The sequence below is a fragment of the Callithrix jacchus genome, chromosome 2 (genome assembly GCF_049354715.1).
Source record: "Callithrix jacchus isolate 240 chromosome 2, calJac240_pri, whole genome shotgun sequence".
Lineage (NCBI taxonomy): Eukaryota > Metazoa > Chordata > Mammalia > Primates > Cebidae > Callithrix > Callithrix jacchus.
Genome location: NC_133503.1, coordinates 188413592 through 188437462, shown reverse-complemented (window position 1 = coordinate 188437462; position 23871 = coordinate 188413592). Strand labels below are relative to the sequence as shown.

The following is a 23871-nucleotide window of genomic DNA, read 5'->3' as shown; positions in this document are numbered from 1 at the left end:
CTGTCTCTCTTAAAAATACAAAAATTAGCTGGATATGGTGGCACACACCTATAATGCTAGCCACTTGGGAGGCTGAGGCATGAGAATGACCTGAACCTGGGAGGCAGAGGTTGCAGTGAGCCGAGGTTATGCCACTGCACCCTAGCCTGGGTGACAGAGTAAGACTGTCTCAAAAAAGAAAAAGGGCTACTCTCAGTTCATGGGGAGAGAGCCGGCATTTTCTGACTTCCTTAAATCTTTTTACTACAGCAATCAATCTTAGCATTACAACCACAATCTAGAAGTCTGGCTTCAGTAATGAATCTAAGTATATTTCATCTTTTCATTCCAATTCACGATGAATAAGAGTCTCTTTGAGCTTAAAACAAATGCTACTGTGTTAAGCCAAAAAGAGTTAACAGGGCAAGTGGAATCACGGTCTCTGAGGACCTGGGGTAGAAGTCAGGACTTACAGTTGAGATTTATGTCCCCGTAAGGAAGGGGTAGGAGTGGCGAGTGCAAGGGGTGGTGAGTGTATCGAAGGATGGGGTTCCGCTTGTAAATCTGTTCCACCACGTCTGAGTTCAGGCAGTTCTCCTAGAAAAGAAAGCAAGCAAGCTTACTGTAAGAAACCTGTACCTGAAGTAACAAGAGCAACTGTATTTTCCTACACATAAATATTTTTCAAGAGTTTCAAATGTCCGTAAACCTAGCGGGGCAAAATGGTAGAAATCCAGTGTTAGGTGGTTTCACACACGAAGATACCCATCGTCTGTGTTTGAAGACAAGCCACAAAAATTCATTCTTACCGCTCATTCTCTTAGTGTCTCAGGCGTACTTCCCCATGTGATTTTAAATTTTCTCCCCTGGAGATTACATACACTTAAATTTAATCTAGGCTGGGCATGGTGGCTCACATCTATGCATTTTGAGAGGCCAACGTGGGAGGATCACTTGGGCCCAGGAATTTGAGACCAGCCTGGGCAACATAGTGAGGCCCTGTCTCTACAAAAAATAGAAGAGTGAAATAAAAAAATTTATCTGAACTTCTGTTATTGATTTAGCCATCAGTAGCCAAATGAGATTATTTTTATCTATAGTTTTTTTTTTTTTTTTTTTTTTTGATATTGGAGTGCAGTGGTGCAATCTCTGCTCACTGCAACTTCTGCCTCCTGGGTTCAAGCAATTCTCCTGCCTCAGCCTCCTGAGTAGCTGGGACTATAGTCACCCGCCACCATGCCTGGCTAATTTTTTTTTTTTTTTAATTCAGCAGAGACGGGGTTTTACTGTTGGCCAAGCTGTTCTTGAACTCCTGACCTGGTGGTCTGCCTGCCTCAGCCTCCCACAGTGCTGGGATTACAGGTGTGAGCCTGTACCTGGCCTGTAGTTTGTTTTATAAACACATTTTGCTAGTTCTTTAATTGATGTTTTCTATTCTCTCTACACCTGAAAACTACAGACGTTAATATATTCTTGGGGAGACCGTCCTTCCACGTGCCTGCCCACCCTTCCACCCTTGAAATGTAAAAGAGTCTCTCTCTACAGAATTTCATCACCATGTACTTATGCTCCTAAAATGTTCATCTGGGATATGAAAAAACCAGTTACTTTTAGAACCTTAAATCAACAGAAAAGTTGGAGGAGAGGGAATGAATCATTCTATTATGGGAATTTCATTTCCACTATAAAACTTTTTCAATAACACCCAATTAAAGGCCAAAAATAAATGGTTTTAATTACTTCAATAATTTATATGGACTGGTTTAGAGTCACTTATTTCTTAAGAAGCATGGCTTCATATTCGAAAACTCATACTTACATGTTCTTTCTTTGAGACAGAATTTCGCTCTTGTTGCCCAGGCTGGAGTGCAATGGTGTGATCTCAGCTCACTGCAACTTCTGCCTTCTGGCTTCAAGCAATTCTCCTGCCTCAGCCTCTGGAGTAGCTGGGATTACAGGCACCTGCCACCACACCCAGCTAACTTTTGTATTTTTAGTAGAGATGCATTTCCACCATGTTGGCCAGGCTGGTCTCGAACTCTTGACCTCAGGTGAGCCACCTGCCTTGGCTGGGCACAGTGGTGAGTGCCCGTAATCCCAGCTACTCAGGAGGCTGAGGTAGGAAAATTGCTTGAACCTGGGAGGCAGAGGTTTCAGTGAGCTGAGATCGCACCACTGCACTCTAGCCTGGGTGATAAGCAAGACTCCGTCTCAAAAAAAAAAAAACACCAAAACAATAAAAGCCAACTGGTTTGTTGGAATCTGGTTCCAAATACTCAGAGGACGTTATCACTTTGGTATCAGGAGGCCAGTTTGATTTTCATGAAAAATTATCCACCAATGACGAATTAGATCCTCTCCACCTCCACAAAAGCTGAGTTTCCTCTTGGATCTGGTTAGCTAATTTCCTTTGACATCCATCAGTAAAATACCTGCCTCACCATCCTTCTAGCATCTTCTCTGTCACAGCCCCAGCTCTGTCCCTTGCCCTGGGAATCTACCTGCAGGACTGCATGGAGGGCCAGCAGTCTCCCTCGACTTGTTCTGCACCTGGGACTGCCCAGCTACATGCAATGCAACCAGAACACCCCCCAGTCTTCGTTCCATTTCTGGCAAGTGAGAGTAATAATCCCCACCCAGGGCTGCCATGCAAACACTCATTCCCTCATCTCACATACATTTCCTGAGCCACCACACTTACTTATAAACAGGAATTCACAATTTAACATGCTCAGTGTTAATATAGAGACTCAGGAGCTTCTGGGACTTTGCAAGTGCCTGAGGGATGCCAAGTGTTCTAGACCACTCTGGGCTCCTTGGGAATTCACTTGTGTGGTCTGGAAACTGGACAGTGACAGAGGAACTAGTGGGTCACTCCTAGAAGGTCCCCAACTGAGGCTGAGGTGGAACCTGAGGCAAGGCAGGTGTTCCCCCATGCAGGTCACCACATCCCCGTGAGCAAGGAGCCCCAGGTGCAAGCTGCAGACCATGCCCTCCTGCTCACAGAGCCCAACAGGTGGGATCGGGCGCCTCAGCAACAACATCTAACTTCCCTAGGGACAAAACATTTTTCACATAAAATTTCCCATTTAGATTCCTGAAAGCAGGGTCCTCAAACACAAACTTAACCAAGCGCTAGCTTTTTGGTTTTTTTAAGATGGACTCTCATTCTGTCACCCAGGCTGGGTTGCAATGGCATGATCTCGGCTCACTGCAACTTCAGCCTCCCAGGTTCAAGCAAGTCTCCTGCCTCAGCCTCCTGAGTAGCTGGGATTACAGGCATGTGCCGTCATGCCTGGCTGATTTTTGTGTTTTTAGTTGGTCCCAGCCTCCCAAAGTGCTGGGACTATAGGCATGAGCCACCATGCCCGGCCTATATCTTAATTTTTATATTTTTATTTACTTATTTAAACTTTCCTTGTTAACAACCAAGACACACACATTAGCCTAGACCTGCACAGGGTCAGTGTCACCTGTCACTGCCTTCCATATCTACTCGTCCTAGTGGGAGGTCTGCAGAGACAAAAACGGGAATGGAGCTGGCAGCTTGTACGACGATAATACCTTCTTATGAACACCTCCTGAAGAAGCTGCCTCAGGCTATTTATAGTTAACTTTTTAAAAATATGTAAGTAGAAGGAACACCACGCTGGGTTAATTTTTGTATTTTTAGTAAAGATGGGGTTTGACCATATTGGCCAGGCTGGCCTCACACTCCTGACCCCAAGTGATCCACCTGCCTCGGCCTCCCAAAGTGCTGGAATTACAGGCATGAGCCACTATGCTGGCCAACAGAGCACTAATTTCGATTCCAGAGTAAACGCTGAGCTTCACTAATGCTGAGGTCTTGGTGCTCTAAGGGTGGAGTCTGAGCTGTCATCACCCACCCTTGATGGGCTGGGCTTGTCTTACCTTGATGTCCTGAATCAGCTGCTGGGTGGGGGTGTCGATCGGGGCCTTGGTGTCCGTCACGTTTTGAATGGCACTGGACCACCGCGTGGCCTCATTGAGCAGCTTGGTGTAGAGCCGGTAACAGTGCTTGCGCCCGTACACGGTGACGTTCCAGTAGCCTGCAAGGGCAGGGGACAAAGCACACGCATGTCAGTGCCAACCTCAGGGACTGAAGCGATGCCTGTGTCCTCTCTGACCTTAGTCCCTTTAATTATTCAATTCAATAAACTCTAGCTGAATTCCTCCAGGTGTCCTGCCCCACGCTAGGTATCCAGTAATGAAGAAAAGACAGTGTCTCTTGCACAGTGGCATTTACAGCTGACCGGGGAGACGAACATTAGAACAATAAGCCCATCATTAAGTATATAAAGATACATGGTAACTGGCTCTGGAAGGGAAAAGGGTAAGGTAACATCTCTTTCTGGGCCTTGAAACAGGAGTGAAAACTCCCTCCGATTTCTGACTTTCCTTCTTACTTCCTGTTTCTTTCTTTTCCTTCCTTAGCCTCTCCCTTTGGAAGACAGCGCTTGTGCCTGGCAGAGTGTGAGTTCAGAGGCAAGCTGCCTGAACCATCACCCAAACCTGATGCAAAGAAAACGACTCCGTTAAACAGAAGCACAAAATCGCAACCAGCAACAAAAATCAAAACAAGCCATCTTCTGGAAACACTTTTATAATACAAAAAAAATGAAAAGAAACCCTCTAAGCTACATGTGCTGTGCTACTAGGCTAAGTTCACGGACAGGATTTATCTTTTACAGGGTGCATAGGAAACTCGTCATACTCTGACGGAAAGCAGCCTGGCCCACATGGCAAAACTCCATCAAAAAGTACAAAAATTAGCTGGGTGTGATGGTGCATGCCTGTAGTCCCAGCTACTCCTCAGGAGGCTGAGGTGGAAGGATCGCTTGAACCCTGGAAGTCAAGGCTGTAGTGAACTCCAGCCTGGGCAAAGGTGTGAGACCTTGTCTCAAGAATAAATTTAAAATAAAAGGATGAAAACAGAGTATATAAAAACAAAGCTTCCTACACGATGCCCTGCATCTGTTGATGTGTTCTTGTCCTTGCGAGAGTCCATGAATCAAGACCTCTATTATGGCTTAAACACTAAGTGGTCATAACCCCAGACAGGCTCAGAAGATAAACCAAGAAGACCACGTCTTTGAGGGGAAATAAAGTACACACTTGGAAGGAATCTTATTCCTTTGCCTGGAGCAAGCCCAGACTTTAAGATGTGATGCTCAGGGTTTGGGCCCAGCCAGTCACAAGCAGCCAGCCTGGTTACCTGTCTCCTTGAATATCTTCTCGTCCGGGGGGACGACGGAGCAGAGGCTGTTGAGGACCAGGGTTCCCAGTTTCAGCGCATTCTTCTCTGAGCTCTTGTAGTAATCCAGGGAATTGTGGGTGAGTACAAACCACCTTTTCTTCAGTTTCAGTGAGGACATCTTTGGACTGTTCTTCACCTCTTTGTGCAACCATCCTGGAAAAAAAGATTCAAGTGTAAATTAAAATCTATGAGGGGAAACCCCAAATATCACACAATCATCTGCATAATGCTACCAGATAGGTGGGGTTTCTACCTATTTGGCAGAAAAAGACCACGATCACCCCAACCTGATGTGAATATAACAACTACATGGGGAAAAAAAAACCCACAAAATAACGACTAGCAACAAAAATCAAAACATGATCCTCTGGAAACGCTTTTATAATACCACAAGTTAAAACTCATTTAACAAATCTCCAACAGTCCAAAGGACTGGGAAAGGCAGCTCAAAATGGAAATGCTGCAGATGTCTATATGCAAATAGAAATGGGAGTGTGAAAGAGACGAGAAGCAGGAGAGGCAGTCACCTCTCACGATGAATTCCTGGCCCTCCACTCTGGTGTCGCCTTTAGACCGCTGCAGCAAGGTAATCCAGTGGTGCATCTCCTCCGGTGTGTCAGCGTTGCAGTGCAGCACCCGGTTGGCCGTGATGATGACAAATGAGTTGGGCCTGAGGGACAAGGTGAGAAGGAAACAAAACCGTCAGCATCACCTCTGTGTGAACCAGGACTCAATGCCTTCTTCCTGGCGTTGGGTCACGGGATATACACGGCTAGACTATTTTTGTTTTTATGAAGGCAACCCTTGCTCATTTCTGCAGAATTTCTTTTACGCATCATTAACCTTTAAATTTGGAGCAACACATTCATTCTGAAGGTCCTGGAAGGGAAAACATTTCTTGATGCAAAACTTTCCAGATGAAACTCAGTTCCGGGAAGGCTAAATAAGGTGACTATGAGGGAAAATTTTTTTTTGATGCCTCTCCAAAGTCAATTTCTTCCTGCCATGGGTAATATTTCTGTGGGTTGGTAATGAAATGTCAGACACCAGCACTAAAAGAGGATCAGTAAATAGCTGCAGGTGGAGCATCTTAAACACTTGATTATGCTTTGTAAGAAAAGCCTCCGGGGTCTGTGTTTTCAAAGTCATCTGACAAGGGCGCACTTCCCAGTCTTAGATAACGTGATAATGGAAATTTACTTTCTCCCTCACCTCTTTTTGTCTGGAAATGCCCTGAACCTCTCTCATAGGCCCTTGCTAATATTAATACTAACTCCTCTATCTAACGGCTTAAGCGAGTGAACACGAACTATTTCTTGCAAGTCTTCAAATGTTCACTGTAGTTAGGTGACACAAAGTTCAAGAAAAAGAAAAGTAATGGCCAGGCACAGTGGCTCATGCCTGTAATCCCAGCACTCGGGAGGCCGAGGTGGGCAGATCACCTGAGGTCAGGAGTTTGAGATCAGCCTGACCAACATGGAGAATCCCCGTCACTACTAAAAATACGAAATTAGCCAGGCCTGGTGGTGCACGCCTGTAATCCTAGCTACTCAGGAGGCTGAGGCAGGAGAATTGCTTGAACCCGGGAGGCAGAGGTTGTGGTGAGCCAAGATTGTGCCATTGCACTCTAGCCTGGGCAACAAGAGTGAAACTCCGTCTCAAAAAACAAAAAGAGGAGGAACTGGACTGCAGGACCCCAGGAAAGCTATGCAAACAGGCTAAATTTGAGGTCCTTCTTAAAAATTAAAAACAATTTTCTATAGTTGGAAACAAAAAAAAGTGGGCAGCTGAGGAAGAAAGAAAAGTGAACGAGGATGCAAAGTTCTAAGCAAGGGTCATCACATGTCCAGCCTGGAAGAGTGAAGGGCTTGGGAAAGTGAAGGTGTGGAGAAGGTAAAGTAGAAACTCACATACCAGAAGAAGCAGCAGGCTTTGATTACTGATACGACACACACGTGTTAAAGATTCCTGAGCCAGGTATAAGGGGGTGCAGGCTAACTACCAAAAACAAAGGACCCCTGGTTCAGAGGGACTCTGTGAATGGGAGGGTGATAGAGTCCCCACCACTCTAATTCCGCCAACTAGGCACTATATTTTGTTGTCAGTTTTAACACACTCATATGCACTTTCCGCCTGTCTTACTGAGGACAGAAGTGAATTTAGATTCTTTCTCTGGTCCGTACTAGAGAACCTTTTCTTAAATTCTGCTGCAGGCCAGAAGTAGAACTTACAAGATAATACAGAAACACAGAGACCATACAGATATAGTTCACTGGGCACAAAGAAGCCTAAGACCGTCTCCAAAGATGATTTGCCTTCAAAAATCAAAACCAAAAAGGGTGCCAAGAAAGAAGAAATGTCAAGGAAAATACGTGCTTGTGGTGTATTAACACCCTACACAGACATTATCATCAAAATCCTTCTGAAGTTCATCGTTAAGTTCGGCAAGGAGGACGGCTCCCTTCCCCTTTGCTAGAATTTCATTTTCCTAAACAGGCATTTTCTTCCTGTATAAATCCCAATTTTGTCCCTGTATCCACATTAAAAATATTCCTCATGCTTTTTAAAAATTGTCTAAATTAGGATCCCAAGGTTTTCCCCAGAACTTCAAAGATACCCAGAGAAGGAAACTTCCGGATGATGTAAAACTGGGTAGCAAGAAGGAAGACTCCGGATTGCTGGGGTTGACAAGGTAGGAACACACTATCAGGTGATGAGCTGTTTTTGTGAAGAGCAGCATCTGAGCTTACCTGTCAGGGCTGTCAGAGGCGCACACGGAATCAATGAGCCCCACATCCAAGGTGCCCTGGAAAGGAACAAAAAAATAAAGAGAATGAGAGAACCACTAAGTATGGTGCACACTATAGTAATACCTCTAGCCTACAACTCATAGTCAGACAGAAAAGGCTCTTTTGTTTTTCACTTCAAAATAATAGTTATCTAAGAGACGACTGCTCTGTTGTGTGAGTACAAATGGCCTCTACACAGGGCAGAATCTATAGCCCATTTATTTAAAAAATTATGAGTTAATCATTTCCTCTTGTCCTTTCAATAATTTGTTTTTTAAAAAATAAATATTTTACTAAATTTGCTACAAATATCTATTTTAGTTTAATTTAATTTGTTGGTTTTGAAGAGTCTCACTCTGTCACCCAGGCTGAGTGCAGTGGAGTGATCTTGGCTCACTGCAATGTCTGCCTCCCAGGTTCAAGTGATTCTCATGCCTCGGCTTCCCAAGTAGCTGGGACTACAGGTGCGTGCCACCACACGTAGCTAATTTTGTATTTTTAGTAGAGATGGGGTCTGACCATGTTGGTGAGGCTGGTCTCAAACTCCTGGCCTCAAGTGATCCACCTGCCTTGGCTTCCCAAAGTATTGGGATTTCAGGCCTGAGCCACGGCGCCTGCTCCCTCTTGTTCTTAAAATACGTTCGGTGAACAGTGTTTATGACCTTTCAATAGTACAAATTTTCTGATTATATTTTGTCCTTTATTAAATTTTACACTTCTTCTCCTAAGAAACTTTATTTCAAGCTTTCTGATGAGGAAATAAAACTTTAATTCCAAAGTAGGGTTTTGTAGCTTGTGTATGTCTGAGATACAGGAAAGACAAAGAATATAATTTAGATTTTGGCCAGGCGTGGTGGCTCACACCTGTAATCCCGGCACTTTGGGAGGCCAAGGCAGGTAGGTTGCCTGAGGCTCAGGAGTTTGAGACCAGCCTGGGCAAGAGGGTGAAACTCCGTTTCTACTAAAATACAAAAAATTAGTCAAGCATGGTGGCATGAGCCTGTAGCCCCAGCTACTCGAGAGGCTGAGGCAGAATAATTGCTTGAATTCAGGAGGTGGAGGTTGCAGTGACCCGAGATCACATCACTGCACTCCAGCCTGGGTGACAGAGCAAGACTCCATCTCAAAAAAACAAGAATACAACTTAGATTTCACGAAGTCCTTTGAAGAGTTAAGTGTAATGTGGCTTCCGTGCCTTCATTAAAACTAAGATTATTTATTTTGCTCTTTTAAAGGTCTGAAATGCAAGAATTGGAATGTATTACTTAAAAACCTATAATTTATTAATTCTTGTTTTTTGTTTTTTTTTTTTTTAAGAGACAGGGTCAGGCTGCTGCACTCGGGCTGTTGGAGTGTAGTGGCGCAATCATAGATCACTGTAGCCTCATATTCCCAGGCTCAAGCGATCCTCCTGCCTCAGCCCGGATCGGCACGTGACACCGTGCCCGGCTAATTTTTAATTATTAAAATTGTTATTAAAAATAACAATTTTTAATTGTTTTTCTTATAGGCACTGTCTTGCTATGTTTCTCAGGCTGGTCTTGAACTCCTGGCCTCAAGTGATCCCCTCACCTCAGTCTCCCAAAGTGCTGGGATTATAGGCATAAGCCACAGTGCCCGACTTCATTGACTTGTATTATTATGATATTGTTCTATTTATTGTATTTATTATTGTACCGATTTTAAACTCAAATGGTCCTGTTTTTCTCCTTAATTATTATATATTTGCTTTTAGAAAAAGACTGTCTGGAAATTCCCAATCTTTCCCTTCTTTGCCATCCTGATGCCCTCCCTGCCCCCGTCCCTGGATACTTCAGCCCATCCCACCCCTGGATGCCCCACCCCATCCCAGGTAGTGCTCCCATACCACAGCATTCTGTGGGTTCGCCTGCTCATCATGCATCTCCTGGATCTCCTGGTCTGTGGACGCGTGGACCTGACTCAGCACGCTGAACCACTGGCTGTGGGGAAGAGACAGCAACTGTCAAGGAGAGGCCAACCTCGTATTGGCAAAGCAATGGCATCCTACTCCACATGCTCTGTGAAAATGACATCTCTGAGCACCTTTGCTTTTGATTACTTCTCAGGGGCAAATGAGGGTTTCAATACCAAAGAATAAAGTTAGAAGAAGCAGATGAAGTACCCGTAAATGCCTTTAAGTGCCAGATTATGTTGTAACTTTAGGTCAATGGACGTCCGTTTCCTCCAGGTCCCATAGACCTTTACAGACATTTGATGATGATGAATGAGTTCCTTGAGAAATTAACAGCAAATAATAAAATCCTGAGTTCTACCCCAAATACTTTTATCAAGCATCCTTATTTAAGATATTATTTATAAACTAGGGAACATTCAGGTGATTTTTCTGTTTTAAAATATAAATTTCGAGGTGAGAAGATCAATATAGACTAAGCAACCATAATCCAAAAAAATCTGAAATCTGAAATGCCTCAAAATTCAAAACTTTTTGAGCACCACCATGAAGCCCAAAGGAAATGCTCACTGGAACATTTCGCATTTTCAGATTGGAGATGCTTAACTGGTAAGTCTAATGCTAATATTCCAAACTCTAAAACCCACAACCTTCCAGCCCCTAGCATTTTGGATAAGGGATACTCAACCCATAATGGGAGAGTGTCATCTTGAAATGGCCATGAGATGTCTTTTTTCTATGTATTCTCAGGGTAGAAATTTCAACCACCTAACAGCATTTCTACTCAAGTCAATAAAACCACAGGAGAGCTGGAAATGAAAAATAACTGCTTAAAGCAGAAAACTGTTTAGACGAGATAACTCTTCCATCTTCATTTCAAATGAGTACTCTGACATCCAGCCTCATCACTATCAGAAAATAAAAGGTGGCTGGGCATGGTGGCTCACGCCTGTGATTCCAGCACTTTGGGAGGCCAAGGTGGGAGGATGGCTTGAGCCCAGGAATTTGAGACCAGCTGGGGAAATGTACTGAAGCCCAGTTTCTACAAAAAAAAATTAAAAATTAGCTGGGTGTGGTAGTGCATGCTTGTAATCCCAGCTACATTGGAGGCTGAAGCAGGAGGATCACTTAAGCCCAGAAGGCCAAGGCTGCAGTGAGCCACGGTCATCCCACTGCACTCCAGCCTGGGTGACAGACCAAGACTCTGTCTCACAAAAAAACAAATATAGGCCAGGCATGGTGGCTCACTCCTGTAATCCCAGCACTTTGGGAGGCTGAGGTGGGCAGATCACGAGGTTAGGAGATCGAGACTGTGCTGGCTAATATGGTGAAACCCCGTCTCTACTAAAAATAAAAATAAATTAGCTGGGTGTGGTGCCATCTGCCTGTAGTCCTAGCTACTCAGAGAGGCTGAGGCAGGAGAATTGCCTGAACCGGGGAGGCAGAGGCTGCAGTGAGCCGAGATCATGCCACTGTACTCCAGCCTGGGCGACAGAGCGAGACTCTGTCTCAAAAACAAAACAAAAAAGCAAATACAAAATGAAACAAAACATGTCAATTCAAGAAAAACCAAGCAGAACAAAGTCATGATATAACTAGAAGCATCAGGAAAATGACCATGAACAGCCATGCCTCCATCCAGCATGTGCTGACCAACTACAAGTCGCGAGAGCCACCAAACATGAGAGACACGCTGGGGCATCCTTCTCCTGCCGGGGGCTTATCAGACACAAAATATACAAACGCTCCTATTATTTAAGGCAGAGGGGAGAGTACTTGGTATGCAATGGGATAGTTAAGTAAGAAATGACACCCATATGTAAAGGTAGGCCGCGCAAATTATTTACAGCAAAGCACTTAAATCTACCTCCCGTGCTTCCTAAAGGAGAAAAACGTGACTACAAGCTTGAAAATATTCACCACATACAACAGATATGCATATGTATCTTGTATAAAACAAGGGCAATACTTGAATATAACTCTGCACTATCCATTCCAGTTAACCAAACAGCAAGACGTCACTGCTTTGCTAAGCTCAAAAATATCCCAAATTAAACACTGAAAAAGACATACATTCCAGTTGTAGGAATCACATGCACAGAGGCATACAATTTGTTGCACTTTCAATTCTGTCTAGATTATACGCTTAAATTTATAGATTTCTTCTCTTGAATCAAGTATAACTTGGAATCTGAAAAGGATTTGTTTTTTAAAAAAAAAACAAAGTGTCCCACTGGTCAGGAAAAAAATTCCTTGGCTAAAATATTCCAAAGGTTAAATTTAGCAGGTTCATCATGGCATAAAACAGACACGGCAGCTGCCAAACGCCAGGCCTGTAATTCAGCTGAAAAGCTGCAGGCATTCCCTGCCCCACAAACAACCACACGTGGTCTCCAGGAGTCGCAGACGGAATGATGGGCTGTAATTCCAGGTCTGCTTGTTTTTCCAGTTTTGTTAGAATTTATGGGTCTAAGCAGGGTTTTAGTTTGTTCCCATGGGAAGAATTATTTTCTGGTGTCTTTCCCCTCAATGGTGTTGTGTCAACTTAGAAACATTCAAAGGGCAAGGGGTAGTGAGAGGTCCTGAGAAGAACACTATAAGGTCCTAATGATCTTGGGGCTGAGGACTGAAGAATTAGGCTATTGGATGTTACCCGCATAAATGAAAAGGCGTTCTCTAGCATTGCTCACAGCAGATGACAGACACCCCCAACACAACCCTGCAGACTCACAAAGCTGCAGGAACAGACAGGACGGACGCTCCACTGTGTCAGATCCACTAGGGGACCCTGAAGAGCAAATGCTAAGTCTCCTTAATTTTGTGCTATGTCTCCTCAGCACTCCAACATGGGAACCTGAAGTCCAAGAAGTTACAGACAACTTGCCCCAGCCAACGAAGGACTCCACCCCCTCTAATGCCAGTCACAAGTTAAAGCTCTTAGGAAGCAATGTTCTTAAGAAGTTTAATGTCTCCATTCAGCAGAATTGAGGCTGCACTGCATTCCAAATGATACATACTTTCTCTGTACCCCAGTCTCCTATTCTGCAAAATATGGATGATGGCAATAATTAACATCCATCTTGCAGGATTCAAGAAAATCAAGCTCTGGGTGCGGGGACTCACGCCTATAATCCCAGCACTTTGGGAGGCCGAGGCAGGAGGATCATGAGGTCAGGAGTTCAAGACCAGTCTGGCCAACATGGTGAAACCACGTCTCTACTAAAAATACAAAAATTAGCTGGGCATGGTGGTACATGCCTGTAATCCCAGCTACTCAGGAGGCTGAGGCAGGAGAATTGCTTGAAACCAGGAGGTAGAGGCTGCAGTGAGCTGAGATCACAACACTGCACTCCAGCCTGGGTGACAAAGTGAGACTCCATCTCAAAAAAAAATGCTGGCCGGGGGTTGGCTCACGCCTGTAATCCCAGCACTTTCGGAGGCCGAGGTGGGTGGATCACGAGGTCAAGAGATTGAGACTATTAGGGCCAACATGGTGAAACCCCGCCTCTACTAAAAATGCAAAATTGAGCTCGGCATGGTGGTACACACTTGAGTCCCAGCTACTCGGGAGGCTGAGGCAGAATTGCTTGAACCTGGGAGAAGGAGGTTGCAGTGAGCTGAGATTGCGCCACTACACTCCAGCCTGGTGAAAGAATGAGACTGCCTCAAAAAAAAAAAAAAAAAAATCAAAAGAGTGAATCAAGAGTTAATAGTTGTGAAACATTTAGAATACTGCCTGAAATATGTAGGTAATAATGAAACATTTAGAACATTAACCTCAAATAGAATTGGGATTACTTTTGCACCAACCTAATAGTAAGTTCTGTGTAAGTCAGTATCTCTTCCACGGAATTCTTTAATATGAGCATCATAAAAACCCTCCCAATGCCGCAGCACTGTCACGTACTTAGACACCCATCAGTTACTGCTCCCTGCCCTTTTGGTCCTTATGAAAACACGAATGATTCACTTTCAAGGCTCAGAAGCTTCCACAGGGCCGGCCTTCAGCTTCATGCAGCTGTGTAATTTACACATGCTACCAGTGACAGGAACAGCCCGAACTGGATAACAATGGGTCCATCTAGTGGCATCGGAGCCTAGAAATCCTGAACACTGTGCTGTACGTGAACACATCTGCCCAGGGAAAGATTCCTCAAGGGACAAGTATGTGAGTCTCTTATGACTTTTGGTTTCTCAACCATCCTAATAGAAAGTCAATTAAAAAATTTCAAGGCCAGTATGGTAAACAGAGCTCTGTGTGACACTCACCCCTGTGCACGGGAGTATCAGGAGGTGGGTAACACGAAGTCGACAGCGCAGACTCACCTGGCATCTTCTGGGGACTCCGCAATCAGGTGGAAAGTCCTATCAGCCATAATGATGTCAATCCCATTCTCCTTGGTAGTGTTATCTATGATCTCTCTGCAAAGGAGCAAAAGCACATCAGGAATACCAAATTCTGAATAACCAAGGGAAGCAATTTCATGAAAGCAATGACTAGCGTTGGAACTATTACTGAAGAAACGGTACAGTTGGCCCTCCGTATCTGCGAGTTCAGCATCTGTGGATTCAACTAGCAGCAAATCAAAACTAAAACTCCAATTAAAAAAATAATAGTACAAATTTAAAAACAATACAGTGTAACCTCTATTTACAATGCATTTGCAACATACTGGGTATTATAAGTCATCCAGAGAAGAAAGACCTGAAGTATATGGGAGAATATGCACAGGTTACATGGTATCATTTTATAGCAGGGACTCAGGCATCTGAGGATTTTGGTGGCTGCAGTGGGGTGGCGGTTCTGGAGCTCACCACCAAAAGACTTCAAGGGACCTACATTTTTTTTCCTTTTAGCAATGATGAAAATTCCCTCTAGGGGGAGCCAGGCCCCTCTCTGCTGCCTAGGGAAGAGGCTGCGGGTGTGGCCAGGGATAGCAGACTTCTTTAGGAAGGGACTCTCTCCCCTGACACTGGCCCACCCAATGCTGACCCCTGCTCAGGCCCCAGACAGGCCTGGGGCAGCAGCCCCCACTCCTGCCTGCAACTTCCTCTGGTTCCTTTCTCAAATCTACAAAAGCCAACCTGGCCTGGTGTCAGCCCTTTCCCTAACTCATCACAGTTCTTGTCCCAGCTTAATGCCATGGCTGCTGCGTCTGACTTCTGGCTGAGATGTGCACATTATTTCCATGAGGGGTGCTGGGGGTGAGGCGCAGGATCCGGGTGTGTCTCGTTCTCAATACCATCTTGATCTCACCTGCAACCCTCCCTAAACAGCATTAGAGGAATAAAACTGGTGAACCAGGTTAACAAAATCAGAGTAAAACAGCAGCAGATGTTAGGATCAGACCGGAGATAGTAACACATTTGATGAAGAAGGGTTTGGGGCATAAAGCCAGCTTGCTCTGATAACTAAAGAAGTAAAAATGTTCAGAAAACATGTATTTTACAACAACAAAACGGAAAACTCTGATTGGTTAGAGGAAAAAAAAGTATTATCTGACCTCTTAGCTAGAATCACTTGGATAAAATATTTTTAAAAAAATCAAGATGAGGACTGGGCAAGGTAGCTCACGCCTGTAATCCCAGCACTTTGGGAGGCCAAGGCAGGCGGATCACTTGAGGTCAGGAGTTCGAGACCAGCCTGGCCAACATGGTGAAACTCCAGCTCTACTAAAAATACAAAATTAGCCAAATGTGGCGACTCACGCCTGAAATCCCAGCTACTTGGGAGGCTGAGGCAGGAGAATCATGAACCCAGGAGGCAGAGGCTGCAGTGAGCTGAGATCGTGCCACTGCACTCCAGCCTGGGTGACAGAGAAGACTCTGTGTCAGAAAAAAAATCAAGATCAGAACTACTGCTGTTATCATAAGAGGGACAATCAGCTATTCTAAGCCTTCTTAACAGAAATAAACACCAACACAAGCGAAGCACTCTTACATAGAAAGAAAACCTGAATTCGATCGCTCTCTAGGTCTATAATGACCAATTCACAAGAAATAAATGAGAAAGAGAAACATGTTCAACACTGTGCCCATACAGGGCAGTGAAATCTAGAAACCATGGGATGAGGGAGCCAACATGTTCCATTACAAATAGCAAGTAAAAGAAAGATGGAGGGGGCATCTATAAATTAAAATAGACTTGAGTGACCTAAAAACCAGTGACAATATCTAGACCTTATTTGGATTCTGACTTGAAGAAAGAAACTATAAAACCAACCCAAACCAACAAGAACACTCCACTTAGAAGCCGCCGGGAGCCGAGGCATGTGGATCACCTGAGGTTAGAGGTTTGAGACCAGCCTGGCCAATACAGTGAAACCCAGTTTGTACTAAAAATACAAAAATTAGCCAGGTGTGATGGCGCATGCCTATAATCCCAGCTGCTCGGGAGGCTGAGGCAGGAGTATCGCCTGAACCCAGGAGGCGGAGGTTGCAGTGAGCCGAGATTGTGGCACTGCACTCCAGCCTGGGCAAGAGAGAGAGAGACTCAGTCTCAAATAAATAAATAAATAAATATGGCCATTGCAGAAATCCAAACAATTACTAGAGTTTGGATAATATTAGAAGCTAGTATTACTTTTTAAATGTGATTATATTATTGTATTGTGATTATATATTAGAATCTTCAAATGCATATTAAATATTTACAGAAGAAATTACATGACACGGACTTGCTGTAAAAGAAGGTAGAGTTTGCTGGGGAGAGGACTGGTAGAACCGTGGATGAAACACTCTTGGCCACGGTGGCCAGCCACTGAAAGCTCTGGAATGAGTCGTGTTTTGTTATATTCTTCTACCCACTCTTGCATGATTGAAGTTTTCCATAATACTGGTTCACTGTTCCTGTTCCGTGGGAGGTGACAGAAATGGCGGAATAACAGCTACCATTTCCATAACTCAGTATAATTTTGATGAAGCACCTGAGAATAGAACTTGTATTAAGCAGCATACAAAGCGACTTGCAAACATCCATCAGCGTACTCTGGTGAAATTCAATACCATGCCTACCTCTCTCACAGCCTCCTGGTGCTTGCGGCCCCTTCTATGGGATAATTAAAGAGAAACATCATGGCTGTAATCCCAGCACTTCGGGAGACCAAGGCAGGTGGATGTCTTTGAGCCTATGAGTTTGAGACCAGCCTGGGCAACATGGTGAAACCCTGTATCTACTAATAATACAAAATTAGCCTGGCGTGGTGGTGGGCGCCTGTAGTCCCAACTACTAGGGAGGCTGAGATGGGAAGATCACCTGAGCCCAGGAAGTTGAGGCTGCAGTGAGCCAAGACCATGCCACTGCACTCCAGCCTGGGAAATGGGAATGAGACCCTCTGTCAATCAATCAATCAATCAATCAATCGACTGATAGACAGATGAGGAACATCAAGGTATGTGAGGCTGAGAGAAGATGGTGGAGGCAACAGAGCCATGCCTTGCTGTGAGCATTTGCTGTGGCAGGATTCAGACCCAGAATTCTCACCAGCCCACTCCTGCACCTCACAAACTCCAAAGGGACAGCCTGGAAATGTGCAATATTCTGCCGTCTGCAGAGACCTGAGCTTTGCCCTTAAAATCAAATACATAAGACTTTTCTCTCCTCATTTAACTTTCCACTTTACAATAAATACTTTGTGAAGTTCTGGTGCTGGCTGACCACTTAAGGCTCCTGACTTCAGGCATTCATCTGATCCCTCAAAGCTTCTTTTACCACTTTACTAAATATTTGAGGTCCCTCAGTTTTGAGTGGAGTATGGCTACAGCTTACCCCCAAACAAGTTTTCAGGCTTAGGATCTAGTTACCCGAGAAAACCAGCTGCTTGTAACTCCCAACAATTTTCAGGAAACATTACTTAGTCTTTAACAAAAAATAATAGGCCCCCAATAGTCCAAAGCTTTGGTTCTACAAGCGGGTGGCAGAAAAAGGGGTGTGTTGGATTCGAAGGCCAGCCCTGTTCCTCTCATTGCTAGGAATGGGGATGACTAGTATAGCCACACTGGTATAACTGAAGACAAGCAATTCATTTCAGAAAACTCCTCCAGTCTGTCTGCTTTCCATTTAGCTAATTTATCTGCTGCTACAGCGGGAGTAAGGAATTGAAAGTACATTAAGCCACAGAAAGACTCAGCCACTTGTTCCAGATTCATACCATTCTTCCTGCACACACTGAACTGAATTATCAGGACACCTACTACATACAGGCTCCTGCCGCTGCAAGGAACCTGCACAGCGTGGCTCTGTGACGTCACACCAGCATAAACCATCGAGCAACCAACCCACCGGGGCCAACAGCCTGGCTTAGCCACACCAGCATAAACCATCGAGCAACCAACCCACCGGGGCCAACAGCCTGGCTTAGCAACCTACTTTGCCGTTCGCACTTCGACGGTGCCCTTGAGCTTCTCCTCGCTGTCGTTTTCAAAATACATCAGCTTGGACTGGCGGAGGACAAACCAGCGCTTCTTCCAGTTTCTCCTGGATAGCGTGGAGGAGCCCCCACCTTTTTTGTGGAGCCAGCCTTGCTTGAGGGCCTCCTGCTTGGAGCGGAACCACAAGAAGGTTTCGTCCTTGAGGACACACCAGCGGCGTTTCCAAGAGTTCATCAGGCCACCTGTTCCCCCCAAGATTGGGTAGAGAGGGGTGTAAGAAAAGTCAGTCAAACTGGATGACAACATGCACAGCAGATGTGAAGGTCTAGCCAAGCTTAGACTCTGCCCCGGCTGCAGCACCGCAGAGAACCCTCAGCGAGGAACGCCACTGCTAGCTCATGTCTGGGGGCACCACACAGATGTCACATCAGCTGGGCTGAATCACACAAGAATCCTTATATCCAAAGAGTTCCTGCTCTCTTAGCTGAGAGAGCTTTGTAAGGAGCCAATAGGAAAGTAAGAAATGGGCCAGACATGATGGCTCACACCTGTAATCCCAGCACTTTGGGAGGCCTGGGCGGGCAGATCATCTGACGTCAGGAGTTCAAGACCAGCCTGCTCAACATGGCAAAACCCTGTCTCTACTAAAAATACAAAAATTAGCTGGGCATGGTGGCGTACGCCTATAATCCCAGCTACCCAGGAGGCTGAAGCAGGAGAATCACTGGAACTCAGGGGGCAGAGGCTGCAGTCAGCCAATATTATGCCACTGCATTCCTGCCTGGGCGACAGAGCAAGACTGAATCTCAAAAAAAAAAAAAAAGAAAGAAAAGAAAAGGAAGTAATGAATTGAAACTCTAACCCAGGAATGAGTCAAAAGCCAAAGGTGAGAACATGTCCCTAGGCATGGATCAGGCTTATCTCTAAATGCCCGAGCGAGGGTAATTTATTTTAAAATGGTGTCATAGTTTACCAGTTTCTTCACCTGTTTTTGGGTCAGGAGTGGTGGCTCATGCCTATAATCCCAGCACTTTGGGAGGCCGAGGCAGGTGGATCACTTGAGGTCAGGAGTTTGAGACCAGCCTGGCCAACATGGTGAAACCCGTCTCTACTAAAAGAACAAAAATTAGCTGAGTGTGGTGGCACATGCCTGAATGCCAGCTATTTGGGAGGCTGAGGCAGGAGAATCACTTGAACCCAGGAGATGGAGGTTGCCGTGAGCCGAGATTGTGCCACTAGACTCCAGCTTGGGTGACAAAGTGAGACTCCATTTCAAAAAACAAGCAAACAAACAAAATTTACCCATTTCCTTCCATAGTTGGTCAATGTGGGAGCAAAAATTATCAGTGATTCTAGAGTTTACTGATAAAGTCTAACTTACATAGGTAGAAACAGCAGGGCTTTTTGGAAAAAAAAGTCCTTTGCAAATAAAAGCATCATCTGGGCTAGGCGCGGTGGCTCACGCCCGTGATCCCAGCACTTTGCGAGGCTGAGACAGGCAGAGAGATTGAGGCAGGCAGAGAGATCGAGGCAAGGTCAAATGATCGAGACCATCCTGGCCAATATGGTGAAACCCCATTTCTACTAAAAATATAAAAATTAGCTGGGCGTGGTGGTGCACACTGATATTTCCAGCTACCCAGGAGGCTGAGGCAGGAAAATTGCTTGAACCTAGGAGGCGGAGGTTGCAGTGAGCTGAGAACACACCACTGCACTGCAGCCTGGCGACAGAGCGAGACTCCATCGCAAAAAAAAAAGCATCATCTGAAAATGGTTTACAGGTATAATATTGAGACTATGAAAAAAAGCAAGAGGACAAACGATACTAAGATTTGAACTTAAATATATAGAAGTTACAGATGTTATATTTCATAGGATAAAAAAAAAAATCTTTCTCTACTCTTCCAGGAGGGTGGTATTGTGTATTCCAGATTCCCTAACCTGCTCAAGAACAGCATCTTACACAAATCTGTTATGAAAAGACCGTCCATACATTATTTTCTTTTGACCAACCAGTAATAAAAATAAGGGTCATTTAAAAATAGGATATTTAAAGCAAGTATAAACAAAATGTTTTCCTTTTATGTGTTCAGTGTGTGAAAACCGGACGGTGCACATGCTTCCCTGAACTTTCTAGACTGCTCTGCCTCCTTCTGTCTAAGGCATTCCCTGCTCATCTAGCTGAGATGCCAAGCTCCAGAGCTGTGCCCTAACATACGGCAAACCTGCCAAGGGCTACCAGAATGAAACACTGTTAGTTTTTTGATTTGTGACTTTAATCTGCATTTATCAAAATAAGCCTGGAGGAAAACTGTGCAAAGTTATTCTATGATCTTACAGCCTTTAAATGATAAACTTATTCACAGTTGTTTCAAAGATTAGAACAATGAGCACAACAGCTCCCTCCATTAGTTTATTTAATCTGTTGTTTCTCTGTTATCAACAGCACTCACTCTTGGCCCTCCCTCTGCAATTCCAGGCCCTCTCTTATAATTCGTCATTTAGAGAATCTACTTAATGCTATCATTTCCTAACTGCAAACACCTTTAGTAGGTCATTGGGTTGCAAAAACTCATTTATGCCCATAAAACATAAACTGGTGATTAGATTTTCTTTTTCATTTCTTGGTTTCTCTGAAAATGTTTGGCTCTGCTTTAATTAAAATGTTATTAAATATTAAATGACGCTGCATTTACATAATAGCTTTATTAAGAGATGCCCAAAACTCACCGGCCTAGGTTCTTTGACTCTGATTTTAATATTTGAATGTTTCTTTACTTTTTTCCTACTCTTACTGGTTTTAATCAACTGTCTAATAAATCAATGCCATACATTAAAAATAAGACAAATACTGAAGAGAATTTTCAAATTAACTTAGGGAACTAAAATTTGAGGAATGGGAATTATATGTTAATAAAAACAGGTAAGATGTTTTCTAGCTGAGAAAGTCTTAAGATGCTATGATTAAATGCGTAATGGATCATGAGGTTCTGATGTGCGATGACATGCTTCCTTTGTCAGGTGTTCCAACGCTGGCTACCTCAATGTTTTTCATGCCAGCAGTCCTACTGAAGTCCACATCAACAGTGATTTCAGACAACAGAAAAGTCTCCCCTAAACCAAACCTTGTGGGGGTTTCAGGAGCACCTTCGGGCTCCAAAGCTGAGGATGGCAGAACTCTGAAAGGCAAATGACTGACAGTCGTCACCAGACCCATGTTTTCCAAGAGGGGCAGGTGTGGCACAAAAGGAATCCAGCAAACAAAGCCACAGGTGAAGAAAACAGAAAAAAAATATTAAGGACAACAAAAGAAAAGGGTTGGAAAAAAAGATAAAGAAGTGAACAGAAAGAGAAGCACGGGAAACAAGAAGGGAAGATGAAACAAGAAGGGAAATAAAAAGGTTTTCATGGTGGGAAGACAAAGAAAGAAAACGTGAATGAAGAAAGATGGCAGGCAAAAGGAAAGTGGAGAAAAGGGAGGGAGAAGATAAGTTCAAAAATCAAAGATGGGAGCAAGCAGGAAGAGACCTGCAAAGAAGGTTCTCGAATCCCCACCCATCTTACGGTCTCAGCGCTCTCCCTGCTCCAGTCTAGGTCCATGCAAAAAAACAGGAAGGCCCCTTCTTTTTAACCTTCCACGTAAAACTACTGCCAAAAATTGGTGATGATTATGGGTTCCTATTATCCCTGTCACTGAGTTACGACTCAGAGTCAAGAACGGGAATAAAGCATAAATACAAGGTCTCAATTAAATAATTTCCTGGCCAGGCATGGTGGCTCATGCCTGCAATCCCTGCACTTTGGGAGGCCAAGGTGGGAGGACTGCTTGAGGCCAAGAGCTGGAGACCAACCTGGGCAACATAGTGAGATTCCATCTCTATAAAAAATTAACCTGGGCAACATATTGAGATTCCATCTCTATAAAAAATTAGCCTGGGCCGGGCATGGTGGCTCACCCCTGTAATTCCAGCACTTTGGGAGGCTGAGGCAGGTGGATCACCTGAGGCTTGGAGTTCAAGACCAGCCTGACCAACATGGAGAAACTCCGTCTCTATTAAAAATACAAAAATTAGCCATGTGTGGTGGCGCATGCCTGTAGTCCCAGCTACTTGGGAGGGTGAGGCAGGAGAATCGATTAAAACCCAGGCAGCGGAGCTTGCAGTGAGCTGAAATTGAGCCATTGCACTCCAGCCTGGGCAACAAGGGCAAAACTCTGTCTCAAAAAAAAAAAAAACAAATTAGCCTGGCATGGTGGTGTGCATCTGTAGTCCTAGCTTCTATGAAGGTTAAGGTGGGAAGATGGCTTGAGCCTGAGTTTGAGACTGCAGTAAGCCATCCCCATACCACTGCCCTCTAGCTTGGGTAACAGAGCAAGACCCTGTCTTAAATAAACACCTAAATACATAGATAAATACACAGAAAATAATTTTCCAAAAGGAGTATGCCTCAGGGCCCCTAACTGTTAAGGTTCAGCAAAGTATATTCAAAGGTTAATAACAATTAAAGCATACAGTGAAAATGCTCATCATGAAGTGGGTATGGCGAGCATTGAAGACTGTGGCCCTCAGTGAGATCCTCGCTCCCCACCCATGGATAGCACATCCTTCTAGCCTCTCTAGTATCCCCGGTAGGAGAGAAAATGCAGTTTATCATCAGAATGAGTCTCGACCGATTTGAGCAGCAGCAGCAACACACATATTGGTTTATATGTCTGCATATGTGAGAGAGAGCGATCAGAGACAGAGAAGGAGATAGTGAAAGAGAACGTGGGGGAGGGAGGGAATGAAAATAGAAAGAATGACAAAGATGAAAGAGAGCTAAGAAGAAGGGAAAAAGAGACAGGGAGAGGCAGAGGGGAGGAGGAGGGCTGATCATGGAGGCACTGCTTGCAAATGCTTCATCCTGCCACTCTGCACCAAGCCAGGGGAGTCATGGCTGTGTTCATGCTGGTAGGACCACATTGCCATGTCACAGCAGTGTGACAGGGCGTCCCTTCACTCATCTAAGTGGCCCAACACCGAGGTAAGGGTAGCTAGAGGGACTTCCCCAGTCCCCATCCATCAGCCCAGATAAAATAACACCTCCATTTTCCAGTATTCTCCCCAATCCCAGACTCTGCGGTGGCTGCAGTCATACCTTTCATGTACAGAAAGCTGTGGAAATACGGCAGAGTGACACAGCTGTACACAGAGTCACGCCGGTAGGAAAGCTCATCGTCTGTATCAAACCTGGAGTCAAAGTCCTCTTCACTATCTTCAAACTGGACAAAGAGAGAAAGAGAAGTCAGTGGTGAGGGAAAGGGCCAGAAAGCAGCCACAAAGACACCCAGCATGTGTATCATCATTGAAAAATAAAAAAATACCGTTACTCAAGAGGCTGAGGCAAAAGAATCGCTTGAACCCAGGAGGCGGAGGTTGCAGTGAGCCAAGATTGTGCCACTGCACTCCAGCCTGGGCAACAGAGCAAGACTCTGCCTCAAAAACAGAAAACAGAAAAAACAGACAAAGAAGCAATACGCCTGA

The 23871-nt window shown here is 44.6% G+C and overlaps 1 protein-coding gene across 1 annotated transcript in view; it reads right to left on the bottom strand.

Annotated features, from left to right (window-relative positions):
• Positions 1–23871, bottom strand: part of MYO10 (myosin X) — a 272061-nt gene that overhangs the window by 10982 nt on the left and 237208 nt on the right. Inside the window, exons 26-34 of the mRNA XM_017969978.4 lie at positions 23486–23609; positions 18348–18591; positions 14306–14401; positions 9914–10007; positions 8008–8063; positions 5785–5927; positions 5216–5410; positions 3892–4049; positions 453–576 (exon numbers count right to left, since the gene is read on the bottom strand). Of these exons, the coding sequence (XP_017825467.1) occupies positions 453–576; positions 3892–4049; positions 5216–5410; positions 5785–5927; positions 8008–8063; positions 9914–10007; positions 14306–14401; positions 18348–18591; positions 23486–23609 (1234 nt within the window). The remainder of the gene's footprint in view (positions 1–452; positions 577–3891; positions 4050–5215; positions 5411–5784; positions 5928–8007; positions 8064–9913; positions 10008–14305; positions 14402–18347; positions 18592–23485; positions 23610–23871) is intronic.